Source organism: Haemorhous mexicanus, chromosome 5 (assembly GCF_027477595.1).
Source record: "Haemorhous mexicanus isolate bHaeMex1 chromosome 5, bHaeMex1.pri, whole genome shotgun sequence".
Lineage (NCBI taxonomy): Eukaryota > Metazoa > Chordata > Aves > Passeriformes > Fringillidae > Haemorhous > Haemorhous mexicanus.
Window position 1 is genome coordinate 17,287,308 of NC_082345.1, and position 21,522 is coordinate 17,308,829.

A 21,522-nucleotide genomic window follows, 5' to 3' on the forward strand; every position below is an offset into this window, starting at 1 on the left:
TAAGCTGGGTGTGCAGCTCCTGAGCCAAGCTGTGTTGGTTTGAATGTGCTCCTTTGTTGGGGCAAGGGCTGCCGACTGGGACACTGCTCGCAGGAGCAGAGACAAAACTTGTGTGTGACTTTGGGGACTCAGCAGTCCCATTAAAATCAGTGGGATCACTTCAGGGGCTTAAACAGGACCAGACCCTAACACTAGAAACTCCTCAGGACCTGTTTTTAACGTGTATGCCACAACCCCCTTATCATGCTGCTGTGAAATGATAAGAAATAAGAAACTCTCCCTGTGGGATCCCAACCGAGTGTCTGGTTTGGGGCCTTTCTGTGAACACATGCCGTGCTGATGGCAGCAGCAGTGAGGGGACACCTGGGAGGTGGTGGCTTGGCAAACACAGAGCCTACGACTCCTTCTACTCGATCCTCCCACAAAGGAGATGTCAGACCTGACCGGCCACATGCCAGGAGGAGAAAGCAGGCAGGTCTGACAGAAGGGGCGCATGGCTGCAAAATTAGGCGGCACACCTGAATGAAGCCAGCAAGGAATTGCGGTGCCCTGACAAAGGGCTCATGCTGAGCGTTTGCCTCCAGTTGTGTCCAATTGTTGCAGATGTGGACTATATAAAACTGTTCCTAAGACAGGATGTCATTTCAAATTGGATCTTTGTGTACTTTCAAGCCTAACACCACTCTGGTAGGACTGTGGTGGGACCGGGGGTGTTGTTTTGCCGCAATGCTTTTTACCCTTTTTCCCTGCCACCCGCGTGGGTCCGGCGCACTAGGTGAAGAGGAAGGACCCGCCCGCCTGGGCGCAGGTGATGCTCGGGTGGGCTCGGTGCCCGCCCCCGGCACCCGGGGGTGTCCGAGGCTTGTCCCGCCCCCGCCTCCCTCGGACTTCCCGGCCGTGGCAGGGCGCTGTGGCCGCGGCGGCTTCCAGTCCGCCCCCAGTGCTGCGAGCGCACACCTCGGGCTCGCCCCGCTCGCTCGGGCGACTGCTTCCCCGCTGCCGGACTTGGTTCGGCTCCGCGGGCCCCGCAGCCGCCGGGCGGGATCGGGCAGGGCCGGGCGGGCTCACCCGACGAGTCTCCGGCAGAGCCGATGTCCGCCGCGCCCGTCCGGTCCCCGACGCTGCGGCCGCACAGGATGAAGAAAGAGGAGTCGTTCCTGGGCAAGCTCGGCGGGACCCTGGCCAGGAAGAAGAAAGCCAAGGAGGGTGAGTTCTCCGGCGCGGGGGAAGGAAGGAACGTGCTCGGGGCCGGCGTGACTCGCGGCCGCTCCGCCGTCCTGGCCCGCCCCATCCCATCCCGTCCCGTCCGGTTCCTCCGCGGGAGCAGCAGCGGAGCCCCCGAGCCACGCTTTGTTCGGCGGCCCCGCGAAGGGGCCGTGCCTGCCTCAGAGAGCCACAACGCGGCTGGGGACGGGCGTCGGGGGCGGCCGGAGAGATGGGGAGCGGCTGGCGGGGATGGGGGAGACTGGAATCATGGGAGATGGATGGCAGCGGTGGGGGGAGGCTGCCAGCGATGGGGGAGACTGAAGTGATGGTGGACGGGACATCAGCTCATGTCGCATGTCCGGGAAGGTAAGCCCAGAACCCGTTTTGTGCTATAAAATAAATTCCTGGTGACCAACGAGACTGTGGCTGTTGTTTTCTTGTGAGAGCTGAGGACGCCAGAGGGAATATTCAAGTCCGCCCGTGTTTCATTCCAGGTTCCTTCATCCATATGCTTTATGTTGGTGTAGGCACTGTGCCCAGAGACCAGACACACCCTTCCTACCCACCTGACTACGAAGGATTCCACATAGGCACGCGTAGCCCGGGCTGTCCGATTGTGTCCGTGTGGGATGTCACTGCTGGTGGTACCTAGGCAGGGAGGCAAGAGCCTTCCCTTCACTGCAGAGAGCCTGGAGAAGCTCCCCAGCCCGAGCCCAATGGACCAGCACCTATGCTGGGGGGCTCAGCCCCTGTTGCACACGCTGACCTCGGGTGTGGGCACATCTGTGAGGCGTCTCCAGAGCTGCCGGCCCTCACCTGGGCTCTGCAGATAGCAGCGCTGTTGCTGTTGAAAAAGGGAGGTGTCTCATTGCTGGACTTGATAAAGCTGGCCCAGTCCTGAATGCTCAAAGTGTGCCCTTCCTCTGAGTGCAGTGTCCTTTGGGGATGGTGTCTGCTGTTCTCCCCAGCTTCCCCAACTCACCAGTACTGGCTTCTGTGGAGAAGCTGCATCTGTGTTATCCCCAAACTCCTGGCATCTGCCAGCAGGAAATATGTGTGTCATTGCCCTATGGCTTAACTCAACTGTGACTTGATGGCTGGTTAAAACTGGCCTTGGTTTTGTCCTAGTGTCAGCTGTGTGTAGGGTAGGGATGTAATTCAAGTTTCAGCCTCCTTTGAGCTGGCTGTTGAGCATGTTTTGCCTGTATTGAGTCTATGAATTGCCAGCAACATTCAGAAGACAGCTTTTTAATTTTTAAAAACACAATATTTGGCCTTGAAACGTGGTTCAAGGAAATTGCTTCCCTTTCCTTCTGCTGCCTGTTTTGGTGTGGCTTACTGGTGTTTCCTTTGTTATCTATTTTTAATCAAGTTTCCCTGACGTGGTTCTACTGAGGACCAGAACAAGCAGTTGTGCCTTCCTGAGATGATCTCATTTACTTCCAAAGGAAGATAGTGGAAAAGCTCATCTCTGGCAAGGAGGCCAAGCACGTGCTCCAAAAACGTGCATGTCAAAGGTGGCTTCAAAGCTGAAAAGGTTGGCAGCTTCCCTTCTTAGGCATTTCAGTATCACTAGGCCGTGTTCTTGAGGTGACCACTTCCAGCAGGGGCCACCTGCTGGTTTTGCTGAGTTTGCCTGTGTTGAGTGGCCACAGCTCCTCGTGGCCATGGAAGGGCCTCTTTTGGTCACTGTGCCTGGTACTTAGTGGGGAACCACACCAAAGCCTCCCAGCCCCACTTCTGTTGGTGTGATGGGGAGGAAGCTGCAACACAAGGGGCAGCTTTTTGTGAGAGCATTCCTTCCAGTCTGAAATGCCCCTGTCTACAAGCATGAGGAGCCACTGGTGTGACATTCCCTGGTGCTGCAGGGGCCCAGCCCCTTTGTTATGAAGGGAAATGGCTTTTTTCCCTTTGTGGAGCAGCTCTCCAGTGGAGGCTGTCCCAGCCATGCCTGTGCAATGGGAGCGGGCCAAGGGGTAAGAGTGATGAGCTGGGGCATCTGCGCCAGGGGGAGAGAGGCTGGAACATGGCTTGTGGAAGGACCTGGACAGCCCCAGGAGCAAATTTCAGGGCTAGAAACTAATTTTTTTTTTTTTTTTTTTTTTTTTTTTTTTTTTTTTTTGTGAGTGTGGAGCAGAAGTAAATTGGAAGGTCATCTGAGTGGCGTTCCTTGAATGAGTTGGTAGAAGCAGATGTGGTCAGCGTTTCCCCATGTGCTCAGCCCTTGGGAATTCCTGGCCTGCCTCCAGGTTTCTGCTGGGTTTGCCTGAGGGGACCAGCAGGGGTCAGAACGATCTTCCCAGAGAAAATCCTGTCCTCCACGGCAAATAAGAATGCTGAGGCTGCCACAGCCTGAAATCATCCTTTCCTCCTCGGCCTCCAGCTCCAAAAGCTCCAGCCTGAGGGCTCTTTATACCTTCTGCTTGCTTTCACTGCCTGTCTGTGTATTGCAGCTGTTACTGTCCCAGCTGTGCTCAAACAGTGACCTTTAACGGGGTCTTTGTGAGAGCTAAAATACACTTATATCAATTCTTTTCCTTTTTGTGCACAACTTCTGAGCCACGCAGCTCAAAGCTCCCTATAATGATTCGGAAAAATTCTCATTTGTGGTTTTCATTTCTTTAATCACAGGTTGTAAATAACCATAATGTGTGTCTGCTAACAATGAGCATCTAAATTTAAATTTTTTTTGGCTAATTACTTCATAACTTATTCCAATGCATTTTTGGGGAGAGTTTTTAGGCTGCCTTGACTTGAGAGAAAGAGCAGCTTGTGGGGAAGCCGTTTTTACCCTGGTTTCCTATGGAAGGCTAGTGAGTGATCTCCGTGTCTGTTTGGCTCCTCCCTTCCTCTTCCTTCCCAGGAATATTTTTAACCCCTAATTTGGGTAAAAATGTCCCAGGGAGAAAAGTCTAGCTGCAGGCTATGTCGAAATGGGTTACCAGTGAGTATAGGAACACTTCAGAGGACCTCTGCAGCAGGAAAACCAGCAGATGAACTCAACCATACCATGATGGTACTGGAGAGCCCACTGGGGAGGGACTTGGCCAGAGAAAGGACGGGAAAGGCCATGGGATTGCATGGAGGGAGATGTGTGTTCCTAATCTTACAATCAGTCATGATGCACATCCTTAGAAAAGTGGAATGTGTCAGTTCCAATGCTCTGTGACCACTTTGGTTTTTACTTCTCTCCCCATTCCCCATTTAGGCCACATGGAAATCTGCAAATATCTGTGTTTGCCTGATGTTTACTGTCCCTGTCTTGGTGTATCTGAGATTTGCATTACGTATTAGGAAGAAATTTTTCACCATGAGGATGGTGAGGCCTGGCATAGAGTGCCCAGGTCAGCTGTGGCTGCCCCTGGATCCCTGGCAGCGTCCAATGCCAGGCTGGATGGGGCTCTGAGCAAGATGGGATAGTGGAAGGTGTCCCTGCCCATGGCAGGGGCATGGAATGAGATGGGCTTTAAGGTCCCTTGCAACCCAGACCATTCCAGGATTCTGTGATTTTGGTCTTTCAAAATGTGCCACCTGTTTAAGAGCTCCAAAATCTGCTTTAAATACCTTAGAAAACTGTTGGGGTGCTGGCAGGGCCCATACAGGATATGGTTTTTAAGCCAGATGATTCCTTAGCTTCTTTTCAAATTTTGTAAAAGATGCTATTTCAGGTAGTACTACATTTCAACTTCTTTTGCAAAAGGAAATTGAAAAATCTGCCCTTTCCTCTTTGTCAGAGTGATGCTGCTGTGCTGAAATAAAGGAGGGGGTTTTGCAGCAAGCTTCACTCCCAGCCTCATTGCAAAGCTTGATTTTATTTTCCTCATGACACGCTGTATGGAAGATGTGGGCCGCAGGTGTTTGGCTAAATAAGCTTTCTGTTATTGTAGCTGTGGGTGTGTATAGTCAATATGGGGGAGTCAGTGAGAGAAATAAAACAGAATCAATTGCTTAGTGCTATGTCCCAGTGACATGATGGAGGGTGGGCACAGGGCTGAGGAATCTGCTCTGGAAAAGTGCCGTTTGTTTGTGGCTGATGAAATCAGTAGGAGAGGGGAGTTAAAGAGAGGACAGCACTGCAGAGGGCAGGATTATTGCAACAGGAGCTGAATAAAGAGAAGGTTTTGTGCATATCAAGGGAGGCTGAAGTGCTTGGGATCACTGTCTTGGTGTTATGGTGAGATGTCCTGATATTGTCTCACCCCCTTCTTAATTTACTTTATGCACTCACAGGATGTGGCAGTGAATTTTTAGGCAGATGGAGAGAAAAATACAAAAGGAGTGGGGTCTAATTCTGTTGTCTTGCTTCACATGAGTACATTGGCTGCAGACTGAGAGGATGCTTGGCTGGAGAAGTGTGTCTGTGCATTGTGATGTGCTACTGCTGCTGAAATACCCCCACAGAAGATGAGATGAGTGCTAGTTAAGTAGAATGACTTGCTCTTTAAGAAAGGAATTTGCAGTTCCTTTCTGCAGTAGTCGTAGTTATGTTGAAGCTACATACTGTTCCAGATATGTGTGTATATATAGAAAGTCTGTGCAAACACGTGTATATTCATATTTCAGCCTCGATTTATTATCCTTTCTACCACTGGTTTAAACAGACCTAAATTTCCAGCTGGAACCTGTGTAGCCTGATTGCTGTTTCTCCTGAAGAGCTCAGGCCTGACCAGGTCTGCTTGCAGTCTTGGTAGAGTGGTGCTGGTTTGGTTGTGTGTTCTATTCTGGCAAAAGCTGTACTGGGAATATATTTTGTATCAATGTCTCAACTGAAATGAACTTTACATGCACAAGAATTGTGCTTTTAACAGTATCATAACCCCCACATTTTCATCCTGTAGCTGCACTCAGTGCAGCTTCAGGTACGGTCTCCTGGTGAGACAAGTGAGCTTGGAATTACAGCTCCAAGTTTTCTTCCAGACAGGATGCAGCAACACACACAAAATAGCTCTGTAGCTCTTCAGTAGTGTTGAAGGAATGCCTTGCCTTCCTTTATGGAAAACAGGCATTCAAAAGTCTTTTTTTTCCCCAGAGTTGCAATCTTTAAAATAAGATTCATTGTAAGAATACTGTTAAACTTCATTGTAAAACCTTAGCGGGGTGGTTATCAAAACTTCCACTTTTCCAAAACCTTTTCTCCCTGAAGTCTACCCTCATTTCAGAGCAGTTGTTCAATGATACCTGTTTTAATTTCTTCTAAAGGATTTATTAATTATGACCCTGGGAGAGAGACTTTTAGAAGGGGGCATCTGGCTGTGTCCAAGGAGTTTATGGGTGAGCCCTGTGAGACTCCGATGTACTGCAGAGCTGCACATGGACTTGATGGGAATGGGGGGGGGGAGGGGGCTGCAAAGCACAACTCACAGAAAGTCTGTGTGAAGGAGGGACTCTTGATCTCACTGGTGAATCTGTGCAGGGACATCAGACTGTCTTCTGCAGTGCATTATCATAAATACATCAATCTTCTGATTGTGTGCTTGTGTTTGTAAGAGTTGGGATATTGGATCACTTCATTAATATACATGCATCCTCCTGATGTACACATTGGCAACAGGGCAGTCCAGAAGAGAGAATATAGTTATGCATGACAGTGCTAAAAGCCTTTTTGAGTACTTCAAGGACTGTTACAGACCAGTGGATCTGAGAACAGATGGAGCTGGTGGAGTTTTCCAATGCACTGCTCTGAGCTTTGGATTGTCTTTTGATGTTAGGAGATTTGGGAGATAAGCTGGCAAGTTTTTCTCATTGCAAAAGCATGTCAGAACAACTTGCTGCTAAGGGATCCAGGCTTATGTGGTCTGAGGCAAACCCAGGGCAAGACAGAGTCTGCTGGTTGCAGGAATTGGTGTTTCAGCAGCCACAGCTTTGCTGTTCAGCTGGAAGGAGCTTTGGTGTGTGTGCCTTGTGCACACACACCAGTCACAGTTGAGGAGATTCAGGTTTGTAGCTGTGGAAGTCCAGCAGAGCTGCTGCTTTAGAGCTGCCCATGTAGGATTTGGATGCCAAATTGCTGTCAGCTTTCAAATGCAGCCAGTCAAGTGTACAAATCTCTCGGGCATCACTAGAAATCTCAGCCTGCAAGATTCCTGAGGTTGTCTCTGTCAGGGTGCCTGAGATATGATGTCTCAAAGGGGAATGTGACCATACAGAGACACTGGTGTGTATCACAAGGAGAAGGAGTTTTCTGCCTCACCTGTACCATCATTGATTTGTGATCCTTGTCACTCCTGCAGTGCGGGAGGGGCTATGTGTGCCTTCTCAGCCCTGGAGTCTTGTTCTCTTTTCATCCCTCCAGCTCCTCTCAGCCGTTTCAGGAGATCTGGAGGTCAGCAAGGAAGAAGGAAAGGAAATTTACCATGTTTCTCAAAGGCTCCTCCTTGTGCTGACCTCTGATTATTACAGCAATTGTAACTTCAGCACACGTCCAGATTCTTTGAACTAACTGGATCCAGGTATTTTGTTTGAGAAGCCAACCTGAAGGTCATGGAGGTGGCTCCAGAGAATGATCTGACCTGTGCCAGTGTCGGGATGAGGCTGATGGCACAGGCTCTGTTCTGCTCAGCTCTCACAATATCCAATGCCTTACTCTGCCCAGCCTTGAGCTCTTCATGGTGAACTTGGTAGTTGCTGATCCCCACCCTTGTGTACCCACTGCCTGCTCTGTGAGATGTGCTGTGCACTGTCACTGATGAAGCTCAGCTTTTCTGCTCAGGGCACAGCCCATCCAGCTGAGTTGTTCACTGTCACTCAGAAGGGATGGTGTGGACTTGCCCTTGCTTTGCCTGGTGGAGGCCTTGTGTCCAGAGGAGGGCTACAAGCATCCAGCCAGAGGAGGTGACTAAGATGGTGGAGGGCCTTGAGGGGAAGCCCTCAAGGGAGGGCTTGAGGAGCATGAGGAGCTGCTGAGGGCCCTGGGTCTTTTCAAGTGGAGGAGACTGAGGGCAGACCTCACCAGGGGCTGCAGCTCCTCTTTAGGGCCAGCAGAGGGGGAGCCCCTGATCTCTGCCCTGTATGACCAGGGACAGGACCCATGGAACAGCTGGAACTGTGTAAGGGAAGGATTAGGTTGGAGTTTAGGAAATTTTCTTCCCAAGAGATTGGTGAGGCACTGAACAGGCTCCCCAGGAAGGTCACGGCCCCAAGGCTGCCAGAGCTCCAGAAGCTTTTGGACAGCACTCTGAAGCACAGGGTGGGATTGCTGGGGTGTCTGTGCAGGGCCAGAGTTAGACCTTTATGCTTTGTGGGTCCCTTCCATCTCAGGGTGTTCTGTGATTCTGTGGTGGCTGTAGCATGCCACTCTCTGGTTGGTGTCATAGGCTACATCAGCACTTGTTCCCTGCTGAGGGAGGTGTGAATTGTTGTGAGGAGGATGGAGGTGGAAGGGAATGAAGGGGATTGTGACCAGTAGGACAGCACTGCTTATCCTGGGGTTCTGCCAGGCTGCCTTCAGGAGGAGTTCCTGAACCTGGATGCTGGAGCTCTGCTCAGGACAGGCTGCTCGGTGGCGTGGGCAGGGGTTCTAAACCAGTAGTTGTGTGTAAGCACACCACTGTTTGCCTTTGGGAGTGGGCACAGCACTGATGGCAAGGGGGAACAGAAAGCTCTGTGTTGCACAGCTAATAGGCCAGCGGCCAAGTGATCTCTCCAGGGTGAAGCATATTGTGCTCAGGTGTAGATTCCCTCATTTGTACTCTTCTGATGGCCAAGTAAAAGCTGCAACCCAAAATTCGTGACTTCTGTTGTGTATGTCTAGTTTGGCTGGAGCAGGATGATGGAAAACACGTGGTGTCAGCCTTTTGTGATTTGAATCCGGTGAAGCCTTACTCTGAAAACCAGATGTGGAGAGAACAGGCACACCTGGCAGCACGTACAGGGAGCAGTGGGTCTGTAGGCTCCAGGCCCTTAAATCACTGTCACTTCTTCCTGGAGGAACAATGAGGCTCCTAATTATAAATCCTGTACACTGATTTCCTTGCACTCTCTGCAGAACAGTCTCTCTCTAGAGGCCTTAGGCTGAGAGGAGAGGCCATGGGATGAGAATCTTGTTTTGGCTTTTCTGGTGGTGAGAAAACTGGGAATTCAGTTCTGCCTCTCAATGATTGTTTCTCCAGGTCAAAAAAAGGTTTCTTTATAATCTCCTGTCTGGCAATCAGATACAGACTTTTATAAAACTCTTTTCAATGTATGCTGCATGTTGGTTATAAAACAAGCAAACTGTTCTGGCTCCTGGAATCCCAGTTCCTTCTTTAGTACTTCTTTCATTGTGTGGTTGAATCATAATGAAATCCACTGAAAAAAGAAATAGTGTATTTTCCATTGTAGCTGCCATATGGCCTTACTGCTAATTTTTAATTAGTTGTGGGAAGGTTGCATACACAGTTTATTTGGAGTAAGGAAGGAGACTGAGAGCTGGATGAGGAGATGTCTGTATAGAGGCATGGTATTGTGTCTCTTTTAGTGTCTTTAAATAGAAGAATGTGTAATCCTCAGAAAGTGTTGTTCCACTAGGTCTGTTTGGCAGATGCATGCATTTGTGCTATTAAACAGATGTAGACGCTTCTGCCATTTAAAAATAGAATAGTGTTGTTTACTCTCTGGCTTGCCTAGTCCAGCAGATGGATCTGGAGGCTTTGCAAAACTGACAGGATTTTCTTCAAAATTGATAGGAAAAAGTAGCCACTTGCACTTCCCACTTAACATTCTCCCACAGGAGCAGGGTTATGAAATTGTACCTCAGGATTCCAGTTTACCTTCTTCCCACTGTATGGCTCCCAGTATTGTTACAGTGAGTTGGTTCCACTGGAAGTATAGGCGTGGTAACTCTGCGAAATTTGGTCTGACATGAATCTTGATGCTTGATACTTAGAATTCTGGAGTTAAGTTGCAAAAGATCAAGTCCAGTTGTTCCCCCAGCACTGCCAAGTCCCTCCCTAAATCATGTCTCCAAGTGCCATATACAGATCTTGTAGGTACCTCCAGCAATGATGACCCCCAACACTTCCTAAGGAGCCTGTTCCAGTAGCTGACAGCCCTTTCAATGAAGACGTTTTTCCTCATATCCAACCTGAACCTCCTCTGGCACAACCTGTGGCCATTTCCTCTTTGCTTTATCATTTGTTCCCTGGGAGCAGAGCCTGTTCTCCCCAGCTGCACCCTCCTGTCAGGGAGTTGTGCAGAGCCAGAAGAGCCCCCTGAGCCTCCTTTTCTCCAGGCTGAGCCCCCCACTCAGCTGCTCCTGGTGCTCCAGACCCTTCCCCCGCTCCTTTCCCTTCTCTGGACACGTTCAATGTCTTTTCTGCCATGAGGGGCCCAAAACTGATTCCAGGATTTGATCTGCTCCCTGGCCCTGTCTTCCAGCTCAGGGGCTGGGTACAAGGAGAACAACCAGTCTGTATGTTAAAGAGTGAGGCAGAGAAGGCATTAGTACCTCTGCCTTTTCCTCAGCCTTTTTCATTATGTCTCCCCCTTGCATGCAGTAAAAGGTGGGGATTTTCCTTAGCACTCGTTTTGCTACAGATGCATTTGTAGAAACATTTTTTTTGCCCTTTACAGCAGACTTTATTGTCCTTTACCAGATTAAGTTCTAGTTGGGCCTTGACCCCCTTAATTTTCTCCCTTCATAACCTCATGCCATCTTTGTAGTCATCCTGAGTTGCCTGCCCTCCTTCCAAAGCGATAAACTCTTCCTGAAGAATGTCCAGCCTTCCTGGACCCATTTGCCCTTCAGAGCTGCCTCCCAAAAGACTCTGTCCCCCTTTGAGACAGATGTATCCCATCTATCACCACAGGCTTTGTGTCATGCAAACTGATCCATGATCAAAAAAATCCAAAATTAAAGACCCTAACCAGACTTGGATCCTGGTATTGATCTGCTGGCTCTTCCTGCTACCTCCCTCATCGTTCTCTGCAACAGGAAGGATAGGTAATGAAATTAGGTAATTAAATAAGCTTGTGTAATGGAGCCATATCATTGGGAAAGTGGATTTTAATTGCATCCAGGATGTCATGCTGCAAAATGGCCCTGCTGTGCCAGGAGCAAACCAGATGTGCTGCCTGTGAAGCAGATTTGATGCTGTCTACCACATGAACTGTGGCTGGGTTTTATTTTTGCATGTGGCAAGGAAGAAGCTGTTGTGCCTGACCTAACCTAATGCAACAACAGTCCAGCTTCAACCCAAACTTTTTATGTCCTTCCAAGGAAGGTTTCTCTGATTATTCTAAGGTTCTCTTAGTTTCTCTCTGTTTCTGAGCTTTCTGAGGGTCCCTTTTCAAGGAAAGAGACAGATGGTAATGGGAAGATGAGAGGGACTGGCCTTAGTGTCCACTCTCTGCTGTATGGTTGAGGGAGAAAGTTTTTGTTTCCATCTGTTAAAAGAAATTTTAGTGAGGGACTTTTCTTCCTGTGAATGGCATTAGGTATAGGTGCCATACTACCCAGAATCTTGGTGGAAGGCATCCTCGGTGGAGTGCTTCATTTGCTGTTGATCCAGTGGTTGGTAAGAAGTTTCTCCAAGACTGTAGACACAATTTGAAACTGTCTGAGCTGGGGAATTTCACTCTTGTGCTGAATGCATAGGAGATGGGCATTGTTGTTTCAGGGGGTTGGGTGGTTTAGCATGCTGCAGCATAGCTGGCCGGGTGATTCTCTGTGGGGAATGTGAAAGATTCCATATCCATTGCAGTCATGGACAGAGTAAGAACAGGTGCAAGAAGACAAGGGAGAAGATCTCTGGGCTACACCTGCGTTGCATGAGCTCTTTGTCTTATGTTTTGGGATGTGTCCTGTTCCCTGGTTTGGGACTGAGCTGTAACTGAGTTTGAAAGACTTTAAGATGTCCAGCACCACCTTTTCTAGCTCACAGGGCCTGGTGTTACCAGTGCAAAGGCTTTGAAAGGGACCACAGAAAGCTCTAACTGCAAATCCCATGAAACTTTGGTGTGCTGACTAAGTAAATGAATGAAAACAGCGGCAGGTCTTTTTGATACTTTGTGAAATGTGATGTTTTCTTGTGCTTTGGACTTGTGTTTGTTTCTTGTGTTTTAATTTGATTCTTTGGCTGGCTCTTGTCTCATGATTGCATTTTGATATCCCTTGAGGGATGTGCTTGGGAGACTGAGCTGCAAAGTCAGTTGAAGGGCTCCACTCTTTCTACGTAGAGTCTTCAGCAACACCATTAGGAAATGCTGGGGCTATTTCTGACTTAAACCCTGCAGAGGTAAATATCTAAGTGCTTTTATGGCAGCCACTATCTGCACTGTACCTTCCTTTCATGGACTGGCTTTTATCTGGTTGTGGGCTCTGAGTTCCAGGCTTTTATTGTGAGGTCTGTAGTGCTTTTCACTGAAGTGCTTGTCTTGACAGGCTCCTCTGCTGCTGAAAGCAACAAATAAAATAATTTCCCTCATATGACATGTCTAGAAACCAGTGAGAAAACTCCCTTATATTTTGTGGCTTTTACTTACACAGATCTTTTTTCTTAGTTCTAATACACTGCTTTACTGCCCTGAGTGCAGGGAGGACACAGGAAAGGTAGAGCTGGACATGAGCAACCTCGGGATCTGGTACACTGAAAACTCTGTGTTGAGTGTTTAGGGTAAAGCTTCTAGTTTGGCGTATGGCCTGTCCCTCCACTGGTCCTCTGGTACTTGCTAGCAAACTCTCAATGTGTGTGTTGCAAGTAGAGTTGCTGCATTGTAATTGTTTTTCAGGGTTTTCCTTGTCTTTCTGGGTGACATTGGGGCAGTTTTTGTGGTCTGCAGAGCCATTTATCTTGACTTGTTCTTCCTGTAGAATCATGTTCCACAAGCAAAACAGTTAAATAGTTGCTTTTTTTGAAGTGCAAGTCATATCTGTAGCCTCCTTTCCATTCCCCTGGAGTCTGGCTGTCAAGCTCTGTCCTGTCAGCTGTGGAAGATGGAGCCTTGCAGCTGCTCACTTGCCATCAGTCCCTTTAGAAGTGAGTCTCTTATTCTGTACTTCTCTTGGCATGTCCACAAGAACAAACAGCATAAAATGTTCTCATATTTGCATAATAGATTACTTGTGGTGGTGGTGACCTTTTCTTTCCTCTGTGCAAAGGATATGGGGTGAGCAGAAAGCTGAGGCAGGTGAAGCTGGCTTGGCAGATAACTAAGGGGGGTTAATTCACTTACCTACCTACAAATGAAGTGCCAAACCACGTGGAGGAGGTGGAAGAAAGTTTGTGGAGGAATGGAAAGCTGGTCACTTGTAAAACATGATGGCCTGAGCTGCAGCAATTACTTTTTTTAAGCAGGGTTAGATGTGGATGTGGGATCCAGAGGTAGAGCTTGTAGGAGGCTGTAAACTGAAGTGCTGTTTTCTCCCAGATTTCTTCAGATTTCTTCTTGCAGAAGACAGCGATTGAATGAATGGGTTGGGTGTTTCTATTCCAGAGTAGAGCTGTTAGCTCTGCTTCTGACAGCTTCTGCTGTCTCTCCCTTGCTGGTTTGCTTTCACGACCCATTAAATCTAGATACCTTAAGCAGTGAGTTGATTCTGGTTTCTAAAGTTGCTTTTGGCTAAAGGAGCCTTGTTGGTGCTTGGCATCTTGTGGAAATCAACTTGCTTCATTTGGGATCTTGGACTGAGTTCCTAGACATGAAGGTGCTGTTCCTTCAGCTGCTGGTGGCCATCAGCTTTGGAGTGCACCAAAGCCTGAGAGAGTGCTAAGGACTTCCTAGGAGAGCACAGCTTTTCATGGAAAATGGATGGCAATAAATTGAAAATGCCCTGATGGTTTTCTACAGGGAGTGGACATCTCTTTCAGTCCTTTTCTTTTCTTACCAGACTTTCCCTCTGCTCTCATATGTCAGATTTGGCTCCATATCCCCCCTTCTGCTGGAAGTTGTTCTGCTGCTCTTGCAGTGTCCTTGGGAGTACATAACCCTCCACCATTATATTGTGGGGAGAAATGACCCTTTCTGTGTTGGGAGGAAATTATACCTGGGAGAGGCTGAAAGAGTACATTTTCCCCATTTTCAAGTAGAACTTGGGTGCAGGGGAAGGAGTGTAGCTTTCCCTGGCTGCTTTTAGGGTTCTCTTTAGCTTTAATTCTTTCCTGGCTTTTCCCAGTCAAAAAACTTTGGGACTGAAGCAATCTATTCAGGACAAAGCAAGTGCATGTCCTGGAGTGTAGAAGCTATATGGTCTGCATCCTTGAGGGTATCCATCTATTATCTTTTTAAGTGTAACTTTACAAATCCTTTAAAACACCATTCTTGTCCACACTGATATTTCTGCTATCTGTGGGTGGAGTGGGCTTTTTTGTTTGTTTTTTTTGTTTGTTTTTTTGGTTATTTTTGGTTATTTTTTTGTTTGGTTGGTTTTTTTGGTTGGCTCTTTTAATTAATTTTGCTCAGCATTAATGTTTGTGTGTCTACACAGTGAAAATTAACTTTGTATTTTTTTCCTCTCTTATCTGGATAGTTTTCAGACAGACAGTTTCCCCACTGTGTGGCATAATGTGGTCCTGGAACCAGTAATGTCTGCAGAAGGAAGGGGTGAGTGGCAGGTAGGGCTCAAGATGAAGTCTGAGTGCCTCTTTGCCGTAAGGGATCCCTGCCTGATGAAGACAGCAACATAACACCACCAAAAAATGGAAATCCTCTTTCCACAGACACCCCCCAGACAACTCCCTAGAAAGAAAGGAACCTTCTTATTTGTGAAAATACAAAAGCAGTATTTCACCCTCACAAACAAAAGAAAGCCCAAATTTCTTTTAAATGTTCCCAGCTGGCACAACTGTTGAATATGCTGTTACCATGCCAGATACATGTTTTATCTTTGGCAAAAATAAAAGGGAGATCTTTCTTTTGGCAGTTGCAGAAAGACTTACACTTACCTGTGTAAATTTTAACACATCTATTTAAGCAAGTGTGGCCTGATCTTTGCAACTAAACCAAAAGCATTTACAGCCCTTTCCTAAAAGTTGCCTTTGGCTTTTCATTTCCCTTTTCTTTTACACCCTTCCGTTTCTTTATGTACTAGAGTCTGGCCATTGAAAGTGCCTTGCCTGCTGAGGCATTTAAATAATCTGTTTTTTTACCACAGTTCTGCTTTGAATGCCGTCCCTTGATACAGGGCCTTTATGTGGATTTAGTCAAGTTTTTGCCTTTGATCTGCCTGGGATTATTAATCCTCTGTTATAGTTAATGGCCGCTTTGTGTTTCTCCTGCAGCCTCTATGAAAAGAGCTCAGGGCCTTTTGTAAATATGCAGTGATCAGTAGTCTGAGCTGTGTGTGGTTTGGCTCTAGAAAAGAGTGCAGTGTAGCAACATGTTTGGGCCTGGTTCTGAAACCTTTCAGTTTATCAGTTTTTCTTAGAAAATGTGAGATTTAGCAAAACTGCCTTTTGTTAAATGGGCCTAGAAAGCTTGCAGGTTTCAAGACAACTTTTTGTAAGAGTTTTAGCTGTCAGGTAGAAATGTATTTGTGGGCATGGCTGCCTGTGTTAGTCTGTGATAGGCAGAGGAGCAAGTTAAGAGGTTGGCACGGCAGAGTGTTCAGGGACTTGTTGCCTTCTGGTCTGACTTCCCCCATGGAAGGCAGGAGCTCCAACTGATACCTAATCTTTTATGTAAGGGTTTGCTGCTTAACCAGGGGGATTTGCCCTGTATCCACGTTCTCCTCTGAGATGTGAGTGAATAAGGGTCGTGTTGCTGCTCTGAGAGGACCAAGAATGGTCCTGAATATGGGCTTTCTATTTTGCACATGGTGATCTGGACTGTAAGGATATGAATGCAGGCAGTGAGTTGCTGTCTGAAAAAGTGCAGCTGGTCACAGTTTTGTCTCTGGTGAGAAGGAGGAGACTTGGGAAGCAGTAAGAACCTGGGGGCAGGAAGAGATCTTCTGTGCACTTTGAGTTACCTGGGCATTGCAAGTTTGCTGTCAGTGTGCTGCTCCCACCAGAGAGGAGGACTAAGTTCCCTGGACAGATCATCATCCAAGGACCTCAAAGCAACCTGACAGCTTCCTAAGTTAGGATTGAATCATGAGATGGAAGTGCATCATGTAAAAGTTGTGGTCAGGCAGCACTGCTGAGCCAGCTGGGCACTGGCTGAGTGCAGAGGGAAGCACAGGAACTCTGGGATCAGTGTCACAACAGCTGCTGCTTTCTGCAGGGTGGGATTCAGCCTTGCAGTCAGAAATAACCAGAGCTAAAATTAAGTAACATTTTCCATCTGTTTTTGTAAGATGCAGAGGCTTGTGGTCAGATTTTTAATAACAAGGCTGTGAATGGCAAAGACTGAAGTGACCTGTGCTGTTGCTGATACCTTTTAAAATTACACTAAGAGTGAAGGTAGAAATCTGTTGATATGAGTTGACTCTTTCTTTTAAAAAGGAGAAAGCTGGGACATCTTTTTACAGTGCTCCTGCTAACTTTAAAGGCCATCTCCTGGCTTTTGAGAAATCCTTGACAGTCTGGTGGCAGTTTCTGTAGCTAATTGTTTGTGCTGTGTGCAGCTTGTCTGTAATCCCATGTCTGAGACAGCCTTCCTGGCTTACAGATCTAGTGCTCTGTTCTGTGTGTGTGTGTGTGATCTGATCATTCTATTAATGTGTTTGAAAGGCCATCGCAGCTTCCAATGTGACTTAATCATGTTGACTGCTGACACTGCCAGGAGATTGTCAAAATATTGCAGGGCTGCCAGGAACCCTTGCTGCTTTCCTGGGGACCAGTAGGGCAGTGACCTTTTCAGGTGATTTTAAATTTCTAGTTTAGGGGAAAACACAGGGTTTTTGCTGAAAGCCAGCCTGGATTAAGCTGTGGTCCTTCAGCCTGTTCTCAATATCCTGCCTCTTCATGCTGCACATTTACTGTGACTGGTCTCTGAAATGGAATGATTAGGCTTTAGAGAAAGGTGTTTTACACCAGCATTGAGTTGGGAGCAAAAGACCTGTGCCATCACCACAGGGGAAGCTGTTCCCTGTGGGGAAGGGAAGGGTAAAAGAAGGTGCCCTGTGACTGGGCAGGCAAGGACCAGTAATACCTCATGTGGGACCTATCATGACTATAACTGGTTGTGCAAGCACAGCTCTGCTCTTCAGCCACTGCCTCTTGCATGAATAGCTCTGATAGGAGCCTCACAGCAAAGTCACTGCTGCTGGTACTTGCCAATCTTTTAATATCCATCATCTTCTACAGTACCTTTGGGTTTGTAAAGGCATGGGCTGAAAGCCATTCTTTGTTGTAAATTTGCATTAAAATACCTCTTGGGTTCTCAGAAGTGTACCTGTTGCTCCATCCTGATAATTAACTGCCTTGGGTTGCTCATTTGCAGGTTCTCTTTTCTTTCCAGCATTGTGGCTCTGTTTCCTTTCCTACTTCTGTTTCTTTGCTCAGCAGTGATAAGTGAATACTGGGGGCAGTGAGCAGGGTAAAAGTCCTCAGCGTTGTTCCAGCGCAGCATGAAAGGCTTCTGGAGTGCTGCAGGTGTGGGGAGTGCCCTGGAAAATTGGTGTTTCTGAGTGCAGGTGCATGTCTGTATGCTGCCTCTGGGAACCTGTCTGTCCCTTGGAACCAGCTGTGGAAACCCTGCTGTGCCTTCACCAGAAGGTGCAGCTGACTTGCTTGGGAAGCTCCTAGGTGCCTGCCCCTAGGCAGCCAGGGTGGGCCAAGGCAGGTGCTGGGCTCTCTTGGGACAGGGAGGGATTCCTCGCTGGGACCACAGCCAACTGCTATGTCCTCCCTCCTGGCCCCTGTCCCCGGCAGCTGGGAGCTGATCTTAGTGCCTGCTCCCGTGTCACCGTGCCCAAATTAGGGCAGTTTGGCAGTCTGGAGGTGGCAGTGCCGTATCCAGTTGCTGCCACTCCGTCAGCATTCAGACACCCCATGGGCTCTGTCTGTGACCTGTCCTTGCTGCTGGGGCTGGGATGGCCGGACTGCTGTGCAGGAGGCGCAAAAAAGGAGGTAGGAAACGCTTCCTCTGTGGCAGGAATCTCTTCATGAGGACCTGGTGTGCTGGGCTCTCCCTGGGAGGCAGCTTTGGGAAGCTTTCTGCTGTCAGAGCCTTGCTTTGCTGGCAAAGGTGAGAGAGGATGTTTTGGTCCCGTGGGATCTGGCACAGCTGCACATGGTCTGAAGACAAGTATGAAGGTTTTGTGTGGTTCTTCATGTCAGGAGGGATGGGGGCTTAATACCCAAATTTGCATTAATGTTTTCTTCCATTTTAGTAAATTGCTCAGAAACTAGATATTTTTGTTAGGAAGAGCAGAGATAATTCTTATATTAAAATAAAATAAGTGCATCACCTTACTTGAGCTTTTGGGAATAAATCTAGTTTAGCTGCATTTAGAAGTATTCTGGCTTGAAATGTATGCATCTTTTTTTTTTCATATACATACACTGTGCCATGCATTCACTGCCCAGAGGAACTTAGCAGCTCTCCTCTGCATTTGCAGAGCACTGGGTACAGTGATGCCCTGAACTCACTGAACACTTGACATTCCCAGAATGACAGCGCTGCTGTGATAATGAAGAGTGCTACATCTGGAAATAAGGCTGGTAGTTCCTAAACGAGTCTGACTTAATTACAGTTTGGGCATTTATAGTCCTAGCAGGATTTTAAAAATCAAACTTCAATTTTCACGTGAATTGTCTTGTGCCTCCTGGTGGTACCAAAATGTAGGAGTTGTTGGGGTGAGAAAGTTCCAGTTGGGAATAATGCAAACAGGGTTGGGTAAGGCATGTTGTTAGAGCTGGTTTGATCTGTTGTATGAAGCCTTCTTGCTCCCTGACTTTTTTGTTTGTGGACTTTTTCAAGAAAATGAGAAGGAATGCTGAAAAGGGGAACTTAAGAATTTCTGTACCAGCATCTTTATTCAGGAGGAGAAATCTCTGCCTGAGGACGTTGTGTTCTGTTTGCAGTGGGGAACCATGGGGCATAAACCATCAGGTCTCAAAATACAAGACTGGGGTTTGTTGCTTGCACTCCATAACAAGGATTTTAGTGGTGATCAGTGCCATGCTGTGAACCAGAATTAAGTAACCTCTTGAGGCTGCAATTAAGAAATGTGAGGACTTGTTTTAAGCACCTGTTTCAATTTTCTGTGAGGGAAGGAGTGGGAATTGCAGTGTATTCTTCTTCCCTCTCTTCCTCTGTGGCAGTAGGATCTCTGTCTTTTCCACTTCTATGGGGCAGAAGAACAGCAAGTCCTGATGCAGGGTTTTGTAACCTTCACAGACTGCATGCTAATGTCAAGCTTGTGGAATGTTCTTCCAGTTGTAAAGGGGAATAATGGCTGCTCTTGAAGGGGAGAGCTTGCAGGGATGCTGTGACCATTATTTAACTGTTCTTCCTTTTCTTTCCTGAGAAAAGCTTGCCTAGCTAACTTTATTTATTTCAAAGTCCTTGCTTTTCCCTGAAAAGAGTGTGGGACCCCTTCCAAAGGAGACTGCACTACCACAAATGCTGCCACAAGTCATTATAGTTCATGCTTACACAGAACTGTCACTGAAAGTACGGGGGTGCTGTGGTTTCATGCCTTGTAACCAATGTCATCTGAGTTTAAGGGGAGATGTGCCTTGGAGAGTGGGAAAGTGTTAACAGCAATGCTGGTGCTTTTCTTACTGACAAGCTCTGGGAAAATACTGAAGAGCTGTTCAGTGTTTGTCCTCAAGTTTAGTTCCTTCCTAATGGCAGGATGCAGGGAAGTATTTTAACATCCATTTTATTTATGAAGCGTGCTTTACTGAGCTTCCCAATGAGAGTTGTAAGTTTAGGACAGCTTGAAGTAAAAAAATTCCAATTTGTGTTCACCAGATCATGGCACATCTATTTCATCAAGTGGCAACACTGGAATTAAACACATTTTCATCTTTATTTGGTGGGTCTGCCTGGGATTCTCTGAGGATTTAACAAGGCCAGTAGCAAGTTGCATGTTCTGCAGCTGGAAAGGGTGGTGATGAGTGGTCATGCTGTAAGAAAAGGGGTTTGTTTTTACAGTTTGTTGTCTGCTCTAGGTTGGGCCCATCCTGCAGGCAAAGCTCACACCCCTTCCTTCTGGAGAAACAAGCACTCCGAGCTTGTTCTTACCACAGAATTGGCTTACTTGCTAAAAGTTTCCAGCCACTTCTGTGGTAGCTCTGTTTAACAGGAAGCTATAAAAGGATGATACTTAGATTTTATTTTCCACTGTGGCTGCAGTTCTTCATGCCATAAACTGTGGTCCTGTTCTAAAATGGATCTACCAGACCTTGTCTGTTATTATGAATGCCGTCCCCAACCCCTACGTATACACCACCTCTGCATTTATTACACCTTTATCTTGTTTTTTTTTCTTCTATCCAGTGAGTGATCTCCAAGAAGAAGGTAAAAATGCCATCAATGCACCAATGAGCCCAAGCACTGTGGACATCCATCCAGAAGACACACTATTAGGTAAAGTTTCGTGCTGCAGGGATGGTTTGTGAAGGCCCCACTGTGGCCCCCATGTCATTGCTTCAGTGCAGAATGTAGATTGTCCAGTTGGAGCTCAGAGGATTGGAAGTGACAAATTAAAAAGGTTGCATGTTACTTGTAGACTAGAAATTAAAAAGTCTAAATGGAGTTTGAAGAGCAGTACCAAGTGAGGTAGTTTATGGACTCTCTCCCATGTCCATCCCCATTGCCTCACTCTGAGTCCCTACAAGAGAAACAGCATAATTTAATAGCAAAAAGTGTTGAAACTTGTTGAAATAAACCACTTTTGTCTTTCCTGGCCACATATCTCTTAATCTACGCAATTAGTTGAAGCTAGCTAATTATGAAAGAGTAAATCAAACATCAGGATAAATAATAAAATAGTAAATTAAACTGAGAAAGTGTTATACATTTGGATTTTCTGATTAGGAGAGTAGTAGGAAATGCAAAGTATTTTTTCTAAGATGTAGGTGAAGTGTTGGTTGCTCTGTGTTGATATGTCTGGACCAGGAATGTCTCCAGTGATGTCTTCTGGATACCACTAAAGCTGGGTATGTCTTTAGAAGATGCAGTACTGCTGCTGAAGGCCTGTCCTGCAAAGACATGATCACCATGAGTTTTGTGGTAAATCATATTCTGTTATAGGTCAAGTCCTGTTCAGGGTTAGTGTTTTGGGTGTGTAGTGGGTGTCACTTCCTTATGATGGACTGCCTGACTCACTCTAGGCAGTAATGAGGAAGTAAAGGAACGGGGTGGGAAAAAAGGCAGAAAAAGAATTCATGTTTTATTCATTGGTTTGTGAAAATTTTTCAAGTGTGTTTAGGTAGCACAGTCTTATTTTTTGGATAAAAATGAAGAGCCCTGAAAACTACTGACCCTGAAATGTGTGGGTGAGGT

At 47.0% G+C, this 21,522-nt stretch overlaps 1 protein-coding gene across 2 annotated transcripts in view; it reads left to right on the forward strand.

The window, feature by feature from the left end:
• The first annotated feature begins 896 nt into the window (after nucleotides 1-896).
• The window catches only part of PARVB (parvin beta), a 50,666-nt gene continuing 30,040 nt past the window's right edge, over nucleotides 897-21,522 (forward strand). Inside the window, exons 1-2 of one of the 2 annotated variants that reach the window (XM_059846150.1) lie at nucleotides 897-1,206; nucleotides 20,515-20,604. In XM_059846150.1, the coding sequence (XP_059702133.1) occupies nucleotides 1,092-1,206; nucleotides 20,515-20,604 (205 nt within the window). In that variant the 5' untranslated portion in view covers nucleotides 897-1,091. Of the gene's footprint in view, nucleotides 1,207-18,045; nucleotides 18,135-20,514; nucleotides 20,605-21,522 lie in introns of those variants that run through there. The other variant, XM_059846151.1, reaches the window with a different exon arrangement.